Source organism: Thermobia domestica, chromosome 10 (assembly GCF_964235325.1).
Source record: "Thermobia domestica chromosome 10, izTheDome1.hap1.1, whole genome shotgun sequence".
Lineage (NCBI taxonomy): Eukaryota > Metazoa > Arthropoda > Insecta > Zygentoma > Lepismatidae > Thermobia > Thermobia domestica.
In genome coordinates, this window is record NC_137463.1 from 54,689,631 (window position 1) to 54,703,148 (window position 13,518).

General features: G+C 34.4%; 1 protein-coding gene across 2 annotated transcripts; it reads left to right on the plus strand.

The window, feature by feature from the left end:
* The first annotated feature begins 4,580 nt into the window (after positions 1-4,580).
* On the plus strand, positions 4,581-12,692 carry LOC145661987 (uncharacterized). 2 transcript variants are annotated; one of them, XM_081727330.1, is made up of 3 exons: positions 4,581-5,035; positions 8,479-8,609; positions 12,096-12,692. In XM_081727330.1, the coding sequence occupies exons 1-3, from the start codon at positions 4,975-4,977 to the stop codon at positions 12,354-12,356; spliced, it is 453 nt and encodes a 150-aa protein (XP_081583456.1). In that variant the 5' UTR covers positions 4,581-4,974; the 3' UTR covers positions 12,357-12,692. The 2 variants fall into 2 exon arrangements, 1 of the variants encoding a protein (XP_081583456.1); XR_014126928.1 differs by lacking the exon at positions 8,479-8,609 and having other exon boundaries at positions 12,096-12,219.
* The last annotated feature ends 826 nt before the right edge of the window (positions 12,693-13,518 follow it).

Here is a 13,518-nt window from a genome sequence, read left to right on the forward strand (position 1 = left end):
GACGAACACTGCACATCTTTTGTTTACTGTCTTAGATTGTCTTCCTTTTTTCTTTTTCTTTCCCAATACACTGGAAACCAGTAATGTAACTCCAGAAAAGATTCTTGTTAGCTTTAGTATGTAAATTATTATTATTATTATTATTATTATTATTATTATTATTATTATTAACAATAATACATTTAAAAATAAAAACTGCGATGGTTTTGCTGATAAAACTTTCTCGTAAAACAAAGAGGGAAGTCAAAACACCTCTACCTGATTCTTTTTCATAAAGTTTTAGTAGTTATATTAAAATTGATAACTAAAAAGTGAAGATAACGTTGAACCGAATACTGTAAGATAGTCAGAGATTTTACAAAATACTGCAACCTGTGAAATAAAATGAATGTTCGACCAACATTGATCTTTCCTTGGCTATGATCTCTTTGTGACTTTCTCATGATATCAATCGCTCTATAGATACGAAACAATATCTTCTTTCCAATTTCTATTCGTCGCAGAGGCACGGATATTTTTTTTCTATATTTTGGAGAGTGCTACACTGAGATGTTTGGAACAAACTAGTCCAATTTTAGAACACCTTATGTAGTTCTCAACCATCCAACCGTAACAGTATTGTTGATTGTCTAACGTTGTAAGATATGAAAATTGTAAGTATAAATGCACTTTTGCTCATGTGCATACAATGTTTCTCTCCTAACCGAGTCGCAAGCCTTTGTAAAATCAATAAATAGTTGGTGTACCGGAGTATTGTATTCCCATTTCTTTTTGAGTATTTGTCGAATGATAAATATTTGGTTGAAAGTTGATCGATTTTGTCTAAATCCGCAATGATATTCTCCAATAATTTCATCTGGTATGGGGTCAGTCTTGCTAATATAACATTTGAAGGGATTTTACAGGATGTTGACAGAAGAGAAATAGGTCGATAATTATTTCAGTCACTTCTGATGCCTTTCTTGTGAGTTGGAGCAATGATTGACTCTTTCCATCCTTGTTGCAATTCTTCCTTGTTCCAGACAAGAAGAATAATTGTCTGTATGATATTGAAACCTATGATAGTAAATCTCTTAATTTCAGTTTTAAGATAGAGATACGAGATGACATTGTATTTTTAGTTTTGATGCTTAATCGACTAAAATAATTCGCTAAAATTCGACTAAAATAATTCGCTTAATCGACTAAAATAATATAATTATATATTATTGTTTCTATTTTATCACGATCCATATTGAAACTGAAACCGATTGATTTCTGTAGCTTATGATCTGAATAGAAAATTAACGGAAGTAATAAATATATTCTTCGGACTCTTAAATAGTTTCCAAAATGGGAGTTTCTAGCAATCATACACGTCATATACAGAGGAATTAGCAACTGATTATTTACGATAGTTTTTATCTTGATGCAATGATTACTTCAAATGTATTGAGAAAGGAATATCATAAATTTCAAGGTGAATAATTTTTTAAAAAAATATTGATGTTCAAGCAAACATAAAACGAAAAGAAAAGAAAGCACACAATTCACGTACTATTTTCTTCATTTTTAGATTGACTAGAAAAGATGTTTTTTGATTCGCTAACTGACATGAAAATTTTAAAATGAAATAAAGTGAAGTCTTTAATTTCAGGTCCCACAGTTGGATAATGAACTAGTACATATTTACCTCTTTCCAAATTACTTGCTCGATTTTTAGCTCATATCGATTCCATCTCTAATTTATAAAGTAATTTTCAGTATATTCCGCTCCGGGGTTTGTAACATAATAAGAGGAGCACTAGGATAAGTGACTTTTGATGCCTATACTTACAATAAAAACTGTTTCCACTTAATAACTTACAAATCAGAAATCTAGCCCTGGGTAACATTAATACCAAGTTAATATAGCATTTACCGTGAATGTATTTTCTTTAAGTTGCAGCCGATTTGCAACACTTATTTTAAGATGAAATTTATATTCAGAAAATTCTTAGTGAATTATAACGAATAAATGGTAGGTTGAAATAAAATAGCCTATATGTGGCATCTCGTTATTAAAAGAAAGGTATCTTTCATTCACTATATAATTTTCAAAATAATGCAATGGCTATGCTTAGAATATTTAGAACGTGTTCTTTCTTTCTTTTTTCTTTTCTTTTCGTTTCTTTTTTTTTGGGGGGGGGGAGCAGCGACGAAATGTATCTGAGTGTCAAATGTTCCTAACAGTTGGGAATAGAAATATTTTACACATTTTTATTAACACATTATTCCCTTCGAAATTCCTAATTCGATTTTTTCCTTTTTGATTCTGCTTTACCAAATTTCATTTTCTAAATTTCCAGATAATTGTACATTAAGCGATTTTTCTTGTGAAAGTATTTTGATAGCATCAAGCAGCTTGAACTTTTTCTGCATTTAAACAACGTAGATCAATTTCCAAGGCGCATCAAGTTCTTCGAAGACAGAAGACGACAGAAGTTTGCGTTATAGATTCAGAGTTTAGTGATGCACAAAATTTAAAATTTATGAGGAGATATGGAATAGAATTGCGAAAACACATTTAATAAGAAATCCAAATAAGTAAACCCGTTACTATGAGATCGATATTTCTTGAGAAATACGACAATAAAAGTTCCATTACTCATGCACTTAAATTGTATAAGAAATTTATTCCGAGATTGGTCGTCTGTTTCGTTTTAGACCAAAAGTGTAATAAAATATCCGAAAATTTAAAAATTATTAATTTTAGGTTCACTCCCGGGTTCACAATCTTTAAACCCGGGTTGAGTGTAGTACAGTGTGGACGTATAGCATAAAAAAACTAATGTATAAAACATGAACCAAATTGTGCTAGGTTGTCACTAAAATGCACGAATGCTATCTGTCAACGGCAGGAATACAGCAGGGGGGGCAGCAAATGGGTGCGTCTGTAGGGAGCAGGTGCGCCAAGAAATATGCCTTGTCATGCCAGTTTATTTCATCACATTTATTTCTTATAGAGTACTGTGTGTATTATTTTGAGTTTTTTTTTAAACCAAACTAACTGATAATTGTTGCCAAATGAATTAGTAATCAAGTTTCGTAATGGATGTTTGATTGAATTCACCAAATGCAGGTTTAGTATTCAAAACAAAATTATTTAGTTCCAAGATGCAAACTTGGATCATTTTAAGCAAATATTTTAGTATTCCTAACCAAATCCTACATATTTGGTCAGGAGTAGCTACATTTACAACTAAATACTGGATTGTTGCAACCAAACAAATCGTAATCAAGTAATATCGTGCTGGTTGTTCAATCTGACCAAATCTTTTTTCAGTGTTGTTCTTTTATTATTCAATTTCCATTCTGCACGGAAGTAAGGTGATTGTACCAAAGGTCGAAAATCCTGAAACTTTTTCATTCTAATCTGTATAATTTTGTTGTATTATATGTAAATAATGTACTTTAAATAGTTCTATTCACTAACTTGAATAAAACCGTTTAAGTGATACAAATTCTTGGAAAAGAATCAAATGCAACTATGATTCTTAACACAAAAATTATTGTTTTATTTATATGTTGCTTGTTTTATATGACAAAGACAAATTTCTGCAGTTTACAGAGGTATTATGTGAGATGTGTACAAGTTACCACCTATGATTCGTGAATGATATAAAAATAGTAATTACAGGACGTAGAGCCGAGACATTTGGCGAAGATAACACATTCTGTAACAGTAACATATTTACTGAATTTTATTCTTCTGTATAATTAGGACGGGTACCGGTATATGATTATTTTGAGTTCCTCAGGTGCTTTTATAGCGACGGACGTATACTTTTGGTGTTCCGAATACGTAGTCTTGTTATTGTAACTGACTATCTGGATTATGATTGGAAGTTTTTGAAGTAGCTATGAGCTCGGTGCAATGCGTTCTTGTTATTGTTAATAGTTATAAACATATTTTTAGTTATAAAAACACTTATATATAGTCAACAATAAAATTGTTTATAGTTGAAATTTATACTGGAGTCCAATTTGACTTGAAAACCATGATTTCGTATAAAGGACGCAAAAGTGCAGTTAATATTACAAATATTGAGTTCGAACTTATTGCAATGGTGCATATTAAACAATAAATTCAGCAAATGCTGTAATATTTGAATATACAATGCACTATCACCAAAGCAATTAGCTATACATTACTGGAGAATTACCAGTGTTAAAAATTTGATGCAAGTTTGCGTATTGCGGTACCGGTGATTAAAGAATGGCTATTCGAGCTCCTTCGTGGGTAAGCGACTAGCGTACTCACCTTTGGCGTGGAAGACCTGGGTTCGATTCCCGACGGGAGCTCATGTTGTTCGGATTGCACGTTAATCAGTAGGTCCTGTCTCATATAACCTCGCTGCGAAAGGACCGTTAAAATCCACTCAAAGAATGGCTCTTATAATCATACACAGTTTTGTGATTATATTGAGAATTGAAGTTAACCGGCTTCTATGCAATATAATGATTGCAACTATATTATTTGTTGATTTTAGAAAAAAATCAAAAAGTTCTATAATATGAAATGCAAGAGAACTATGTATGTAACTCCTACACTGAGAGAAAAATTGCTGAATTTTAGTCTAGAATATCTGGATTGACGAATTTTAGAAGGATTCTGTATCACACAAATGATTTTCTGCACCTAGGTACGTATTGGTTTGTTGCTTAGCCACGACCAATCTGTACGGCCGCCAATAGACGTAAATCATGTACGTTCCCCGTCCGGACGTGCAGGATACAGAAAGTAATGTGTGTACACAAGAACAAGAGTCTAGTTTTGTCAAGACATTTCACAGTCACAGGCATGTCCCATAATGCTCCAGATTTTCCTTCTACAGGAAAAATGCAAATGGCGGACGTGTAACAAACAGTTTTCGTCTCGTTAATTTTACCTTGAGTAATTTTATAAAAGAAGATTGAACACTGGCAAAATTAGTAACATTGTGAAAGTTAAGTATGGCTGTTGACGAAATTCTACGTAAGTGGAACTTCGACCACCTTATTCCCATATTTGCAGGTATGTTTTATCTACATCAGCTTTATTGTTTTCGCTTGGTACTGTACAAACGTACGTTTTGTTATAAAGAATACTGACTAAAAGATACCAATGAGTAGAAATAGCCTATACTATTACAGTCAATCTAGCATGTGACATTCAGTGTAAAACAGTTTTCACTTTTAGCGCACCACTCGATAATATTGTTGAAAAAGTAAAATCGTTCCGCTAATTTCCTTATTGTCCCCTAGAACATCAGCGGCGGGCGACATGAAAATTTGTCACTTAGCATATATAAAATTTAAGAAGGCCACCAGAAGTAATTATTGAAAAATTACATTTCTTTTATGATTTGCGTATAAATACGGCTTCCGAATGTATGGCATAAACACTATATTGCAAAAAAGTCGACCTTTGTTTCGCGATAGGAAGCCAGCTTTTTCACCTACCTTTTTGCGATGTTCTCACATTTGGTCATTTTATGATTCGATACGTTAAATTAGGTTAGGTTACCAATATTTAATTCACACAGTATTGCCGGACGAGCGTCAGCGAGTGGAGATGGGTTAGAACCCCGCAGGGTACTTTGTTTTCTATCTTTGTTACTAATAGTTTACTTTCTTTGCAATATGTTTAGTACAAGGGGTCCAGAAGCACGTAAAAAGCACAAAATTTACAGGAGAAATGAATGATGCAAGTACTTAGACGTAACGGAATGTAACCAAATCTAACCTAAAGTAACCTAAGCTAACCTAAACTAACCTAATATTAGTAGCAATAAGCGAAATTCTATCATTTTTTGGAAAATTATGCTGGACCCATACACTATTATAACATAAACTAACGTAACAAACTAATCGAACCTTACGTAGACTAACCTAACCTACCCTATTCTAGCCTAATGTGAACAGAAATTACCAAAATTATAACATTTTTTAGAGGAAAGAGTTGGACCCCTTCTGCTAAACATAGGCCCTTTCTTTTTCCACATAAGTTACTTCTACTTATCTTTACAGTACTGCCATCAGAAAATTGTGTAGGATATATTCTTGAGTAACTGAACATCGAAACAGCAATATCAACTAACGTGTCCTGCAAATCATCCTGTTTTTATCTAATTTCCCACTCCCCCTCCTAATTTCTGGCAACGTGTTACCAAAAACTCAAACCAACCTGTACTAGGTGGCCACTAGAAAGTACTAATGCAATCTAACCGATTCAGGACAGGGCGAAGCTGGTGGTCATGGGCGGGTGTGTATCCGAAGGGAGCAGGCGCGACAGCGATGGTAGGTATACGCATAAGCAAATGCAGTAAAAATTAAAAAGTTGAGTTTTGGCAATGGTATGAGTTTCAGTAGCACTTGTCATGGGTTCATGTTAGTAACGTTCCACTTATTAACATAAAATACAGTTCTGTACATTGTGCAGAAACAAACCGCAGGTTGAAAATAGCATTTAATAGGGTCATCTTTCATACAGACTCACTTATTTTATCCGCCGTAAAGCACTTGTAATGATTTTACACTGGTAACCCTAGACATGTTAACCTACAATTCAGCTGTATTGCTGTGTATTTAATTCTGTCGTCTGCAGAAATTTGTTTCTTATAAATATGTACTTTTATACAAAGTATTCCATTTTACCTGTAAATCTTCGAAAATATGCTACGCTAACACTACGCCAGCAACATTCTTGTATTCATGAAACAGTATCAATTGTATTTATAAAACAGACAAAAAAGGTCTGCACAACAGAGTGCGATATCTTGAGGGAATGGGTGAATAAAGTGAAATAGTGTCAGAAGTTCGCCAAACATGTACAGTAATTCGGCAGAGGTCTAGAACACTGACCCCGCTCTCCACTGAGTTATAATAAATATAGAAAACAATGTGCCCTGTTGGGCTACTACCTCGTATCACTCGCTTGGCAATACTGTGTGAATTGGGTATTGAGCTTTGGTACAGAAAGGAACCGACCTGACTACTAACCTATATGGGGGGAGGGGGCAGCGTTCTAGAACCTACAGGAATTCGTGGAGCTCCTTTTTACTAAGCAGTTAGTGTACGCACCTTTGGAGGTAAAGGCCTCGGATTCGATTCCCGCTGGGAGCTCATGTGGTTCGGATACCACGTTAATAAGTAGGTCCACGTCTCATATAGCCTCGCTGCTTAACAGGACATTAAACTTAAAATCAACTCAACTCGGGTAATTCGCATATAATAAAAATGGGCAAAATTTAACTTTGGGTCGCTAAGTAACTTGAACCGATTGTTGGAAGTAGAAAGCTAGAGCCCTGTGGCTCAGATGCAAACGGAATAGTGGATCAGAAGCTGTAGATTCTATTCTTCATCATCCCACTGTTGCATAAGAATGCTAAGACCAAACAAAATTATTTCTTTCCATATGCCTTCTAAGTAAATAAAGTAATTTAGGTTAATGTGGAGTTCGGTCTCGACCTCGATAACTGACCACAACTCAGTACCACTTGAGGTCGAGGTTAAACTAGCTCTTTTTCCGCACATTCGATGACTTTCATTTCAAAAGTATGCAGGCGCTGGCGGTTATCTACTCTTAACTGTAGCTATGTAAACCAGATAACCTTTAAGACGTTTACGATTTTTACCTCATATTACAAATGTAAAGTAGGTTTAATTTTGTGGGAACAATCACCTACAAAATCAATCTGAATATTTGACTATTTATACTAAATTGAAAATATCAAAATCTCATACATTAATTTCCATAACTCACGGTCCCATGTTCAGAGGCGCTGCATCATTTGGTTTAGATCAAGCCTGAGGAATGCTGAATGGGCAGACTATAAATAATTCGTGTTCTACTGGTAAGTCATTTGTGGAACTGGTAGGTCTATACGACCTCGAATTTGACCGAGCTGCGGTCACTTCTCGAGGTCGAGACCGAGCTCAATTGAATCAGCACCCTCAAATTATCTTTATTCATTAAGAAAAAAATAGAGGTTACGGTTACTCCGCTTTAAACTAACGTAAAAAAAAAAAAAAAAAAGCCGGTTGAAAAAGGCAACCCTGGCTGTAGACACATGCCTCATATCACCAGACTGCTATAAGAGGTAGTAATCTGCAGTCGATTTAATATTAAGATTTCCTTATCCACTATTCAGTGAACTAGGAGTTATACTCAGTTGCAGTGGTGGCTCATGAGGGAAGTCGGTATCGGTGAGGATTATCATTTCTTCGCTATAATCTTAAAGGAAAATATTACATTATGTACTAATTCTTAAAGTTAGTAACCTCCCTTTGTGGACCGGAAGTAGTTAGAATTTCGTAAACTTACAGGAGAATTTGAAGCAGTAGGTTAGTTTGTAAGCTGAAAATCTTGAATTGCATCGAGTGTCCGGTATCATATTTTTTAGTCTGTTCATATCACATTACTGCAATATATATGAAGAACGAATATTCATTTCATATTTGCATGCTCTTTTATAGAAAATGATGTCGATGTGGAAGCATTAAAAGTGCTAACAGATTCTGATCTTCAACAATTAATTCCAAAAGTTGGATTAAGAGCGATATTCAGAGCAAAATGGAACGAGTGGTTGTCTTCTATGAATGACGAGGTACCTTCCAGTATTGTAAGATTTATTTTATTATGATGTGTATTGTTATTATGTCTTTGTTGGTCGTTTATTGTTACAAATCATTTGGTGTAATATTTTCTGGAAATGAAAATTATTTTTTGAATTGCAACATCTCCTTGATTGCACGGCTTCTGACTTATCTAAAAGAGTCAGGGAATCCAGCGTATGAATATATGCATTTTCCACGTATAATGTCTTAAACTTACGAGGAAGGAATTTTGGAAATTCGACGGCGAAGGAGTTGAAATACAGGTAACAATCATTTTAATATGAGGGCGGCGGTGGCTCAGTAATAGTTAGTTTACCTTTATTTCGTTGCGTCCCTGGTTCGATCCCAGCTGCCGTGAAGTGAGTTTTGTGGTGGACAAACACTGCGTGCGTGGGTTTTCTCGAGCTTTTTCCAATTCCTCCCACTTTCTTGTTCCAACATTTATTTCATTTCTCATCACCACGGTCTCCCTTAACTTTGGTGCATAGACATGGAACGTTAAACTAAGCACTTCATTTCAGTAATTTTATTATTATCTATGTCACCGATTCCCGTGAGAATAAGACTTAAAATTTTGTTTTTGGACTTCTCTTTTAAAATAATTTGACCTGTGTTTTAGGTTTTTTTAAGTTTTTATTTAGATATGGGAACAAAAGAGGAGAGGAGATATCAATTATGAAAATAGGATACTCTATCTCAGGTTTATTTAAGTGACATGGAATTTTCTATTTAGACTTTATATATAAAAATAAGTTGGCACTGTTTCTTCGTTTTAGTATTAGGAATTATATTTCTGGGCTTTCGGCATCTACGGCCATTTAGCTCGTCACGTATAAGGAATGATATCCCTTGGCGAGCACACTATCCGGGGAAAGGGAAGGAAGAAAAGATTGGGGAAGCAAGGACCTGTATGGTAGGTACTATCCCGGCATTTGCCTGGTAAGAGTGAAGAAAACTCCATTCAGGATGGTTGGCCTGAAAAAGCCTTTTACACTTTTTCGACTTAGTGGCCTCACCGGGAATCGTACCCGCGACCGTTCACACTAAAGGAGAGAGCGTTTGCGACTACGCCACACGGGGCCACTGTTGCTTTATTGTGTCATGTTTCAATTACAAGCGGAAACGAGACAGGCATGGGGATTTCAATTATTATAATAAGGTGTTCTATCTCGCGATCCCTTAAAGATAGAGACATAAGATTTAGTAGGTAGAATTTACGTAAAATAATTAAACTTTTAATGTATTTTTTTTTATTTCACCGTAAACAACGATTTTGTCCATTGGCCACTCAGTCCAAAAGTACTTTTCGTGCAACTACAATTTGTCCAACGTATATTTTCTTCAAAGATATTTTTAGCATTTGTATTTCGTGATTGTTGTGGAAATTACAATGTGTTTAGTAATTTGTTACTATGTTTGAAACACCATACATAAGCAGATCATATAATCGACAAAGAAAATACTGAGGTATTGGGGAAAGATGTACAAATGCTATGCACAAAAAAAAAAAAAAAAAAAAAAAGAAAAAAAAGAAAAGAAAAAAAAAGAAACACGTCTACTTAAAATTATGCTGATTAAAGCACGAATATCTATAAAAATTGACAGTACGTTTCAGTGACCTTCTCATCTTCATCATTTTTATAAAGCACAGAATTGTATATGTGATTATTCATTTCACTACAGAAGTAAATTAATTTAGAACTCCCTTGAATCACTGCTATAAAAATTGTTTAACGAAAACCACTCCTTCCTCCTGAGTATTTTTTTTTTCAGAACACAAACGACGTATCTTCGTGTTAATAAATAATGATGTTCGGTGATTATTCAAGAAACTTTTAAATTATTTCTACAGTGGAAGCAAGTGATCAGATATACAGTTCTACAAGGAACGTAATTAAGAAAGAAGAAAAAAGTGAAGAAGGTGACAAAAGGTCCTTGAAACGTAGTGTTAATTATCCAACATTTGGGTGCTTTAATCAGTATAATTTAAAAGTATGTATTAATATTCACCTTATTACATCATGAAGTAACAAGGGGGCTCAGTGGTAGAGCGTTCACCTCCGGTGCTTGGGGTCTCTGTTTCGATCCCAGCTCGCGCCTTGTATACTTTGTGGTGGACAAACACCGCGCTCGTGGATTTTCTCAGGGTTCTCCCGTTGCCTCCCACTTTCTTTATTCCACCATTTCATTCATTTCTCATCATCACTGTCTCCTTTAGCGTAACCGGCATAAGAGTGGGACGTAAAACTTAAAAAGTTTTCATTTCGTGAAGTAACAAGAAACACACTTGTAAAGTTGTCTTCTCAGCGACATATTGATTTTTTATTTCCCCTTAAAACGTATGCAAAGATTCGCTAGGCATTCTCGTGTCCTTAGTTTTATTAAACACATTAGAAGGATGCTACGCAGATATTTTTTTATAATAAATTCCAGAAGAAAATTAAGTTGTAGACTTATTTTCTTATTCCAAATGACGATTCAATTTGTTCAAAGAAGTTAATGAGCGTTTCACTATCAATATTTAATAAGCGGGGGAGATACAGTGAATAAACCTACATTCATTAAGAAGAACATGAAGGCATAATACCCTCTTCCTGAATTTGCACGTAAACAAATTATTCAAGTAGTATTGTCGATTTTAACATCCAGTATTGTCTTGATTTCATACTGTACTTGTGCTGGGTAGTGTAGTAACTATCTTGGACCATTATTTCCGATTTACAACTCCACTGTACATTCCACAACAATAATTAGAAAATACAAATACTGAAAATCTCTTCGGAGGACTTTTAATTTGAATACAATTTACATTGGGCATCTTGTTAGCCTAAATGAGAAAATTACTAATAAAAGTAAAAATAAGGTTGAATTTAATGAAATTAAAAACTGAGAGAGAAAAACAACGAAGAAACAGCAAGCAAAACTCGTATCTTGTATACATTACTTCATTAACCCCTTACCGCATGCCGTGCCATATATGGCATATACCCTTTTTTCACTAGATTTTCTGTGATTTATCAAAGGCATCAAATGACTGTTTTGTTTGCTGCGTGAGATATTGACGTGTATGAAGAAGAGATTTTGGTGTCATCTGGCCTGTTCTTTGTGAGTTGTAAGTGTATCATATATGGCACTTACTTATTTCTCTTCGGAATTAAGTGCAAAATCTCAAATTCAAGTTTTAATTCATTTTTCAAGTTCCCATATGAGAATTTCCAATACTGATTATTTTTTTTCGCTAAAAGAAAAAAAATCATGCAGAAACGGGTTAAAGAACACGATTTTTGCAAACCCTTTATACTTATGAATTCGACTTACATATCTATGAAGCACAATGATAAAATGATAAGCAAAAGAAATATGTATTTCTTATCAGGTGATTATTTGAAATTAAGAAACATTGCCTCAGTGCTGTAATTTTCTCAAGTCAGTCTGTAGTTTCCTCTTTGATTAATCTTTTATTATTTCTTTTCAAGAAGTCTTCATATATTTTCGAGAGCAATAGTGATGCAGACATTGCTGAACTACTTGCGACAGCAACAGAAGAAGAAGCAACTTCACGTGAATCAATCGAAATTAGTTCACCTGAGTCGAATGAGGTGTCACTTACATATGAAACGAAAGAATCAAGAAATGGAGATGAAAAAGGACGCACTGCTTTGCTAAAAACCCATGGGCCTTTGGATTGTTGTACATCCATTAGTAACAACCTCTTCGAGAAAAATTACGTAAGTTGAGCTTGAGATTATACTGAGTTCAGCACTCAAAGATACAAAAATGTACGCTACGTTTCACTGGCCCTTTTTCATATTTATGCATTTTTTTATTGCGCTCTATATAGAACTACATATCTGATCAGTTTCTTCTGCTGTATAAATATTAAAAGTTCCTTGAATCATCGCTACATGGATTCTTTAACGGGAACCACTCTTTTTAAAGTCGAGATTAACCCTATATGTGCCAAGTTGGGTTTCAAAATCTCAACTGTTAAGAAAAACACATAATGATGTTTCTTTAGTATCATGTCATAACTCAGATTTTGTGTCAAAAGTAATAAAAAGTTTATTTTGTATCTCAATATTTTATTTTCCAGAAAAATAACCCACAGTTTATGCAAAAGGTTTCGTCGTACCCTCCCTTGGTATAAACTGTCACTATACTACATGGAAAAACCAACGCAAAAACAAGATTATTTGATTCAGACTAACCAATAATGACTTTTGAAAAGTAAAATAAGACAAAATGCTTACTCTGTAGCTTGGAACAATAAAATAAATTTATATCTGTAGTACCATAACATTATAATTGTAATTCGGGAAATATTTTAATAGCATTTCCCTAATGTTAAAGTATATTGTGAGAATAGGAAATAGCAAGTGGTACATCACGTAAAGGAGTTTAGTTTTTATGGTATGATATTTGATCAGTTAACATTGAAACCGGGAGTTGTATTGGATTTGAACCATTTTCAGTTGTAGTTGAATATTGAGGATGGAGGTAATGGCCCTTATGCAGAGTCGTTCTGACGCGTGATTACTGCCATACTAAAGAGTTCGACTAACATTTGTTTCCAGCAGTAGTCAGATCTTTAGAATGACGCTAATCATACGTCTAAACGACTCTACATAAGGTGAAATATGTTTTTGAAATGCTTGATTGATTGCAGAAACCAGTTGCTCGCTATCTTTTATAGTTTTTGCTTTGTGGTGATCAATGGTAAACTGAAAATGGCTAACTTCACTTCCGGTTTGAATAGAGTGTTCTAACTTTTGTCTCTACCATTTTGTAAAATTTGTTCATGATCCATAAAATAGTTCAGAGATTTCTAACCCTCCCTCGTTTTACGGTGTTACGTGACACACGTAGGGTTAAGAGTAGCGTCCTCTCTAACCAAGTCAA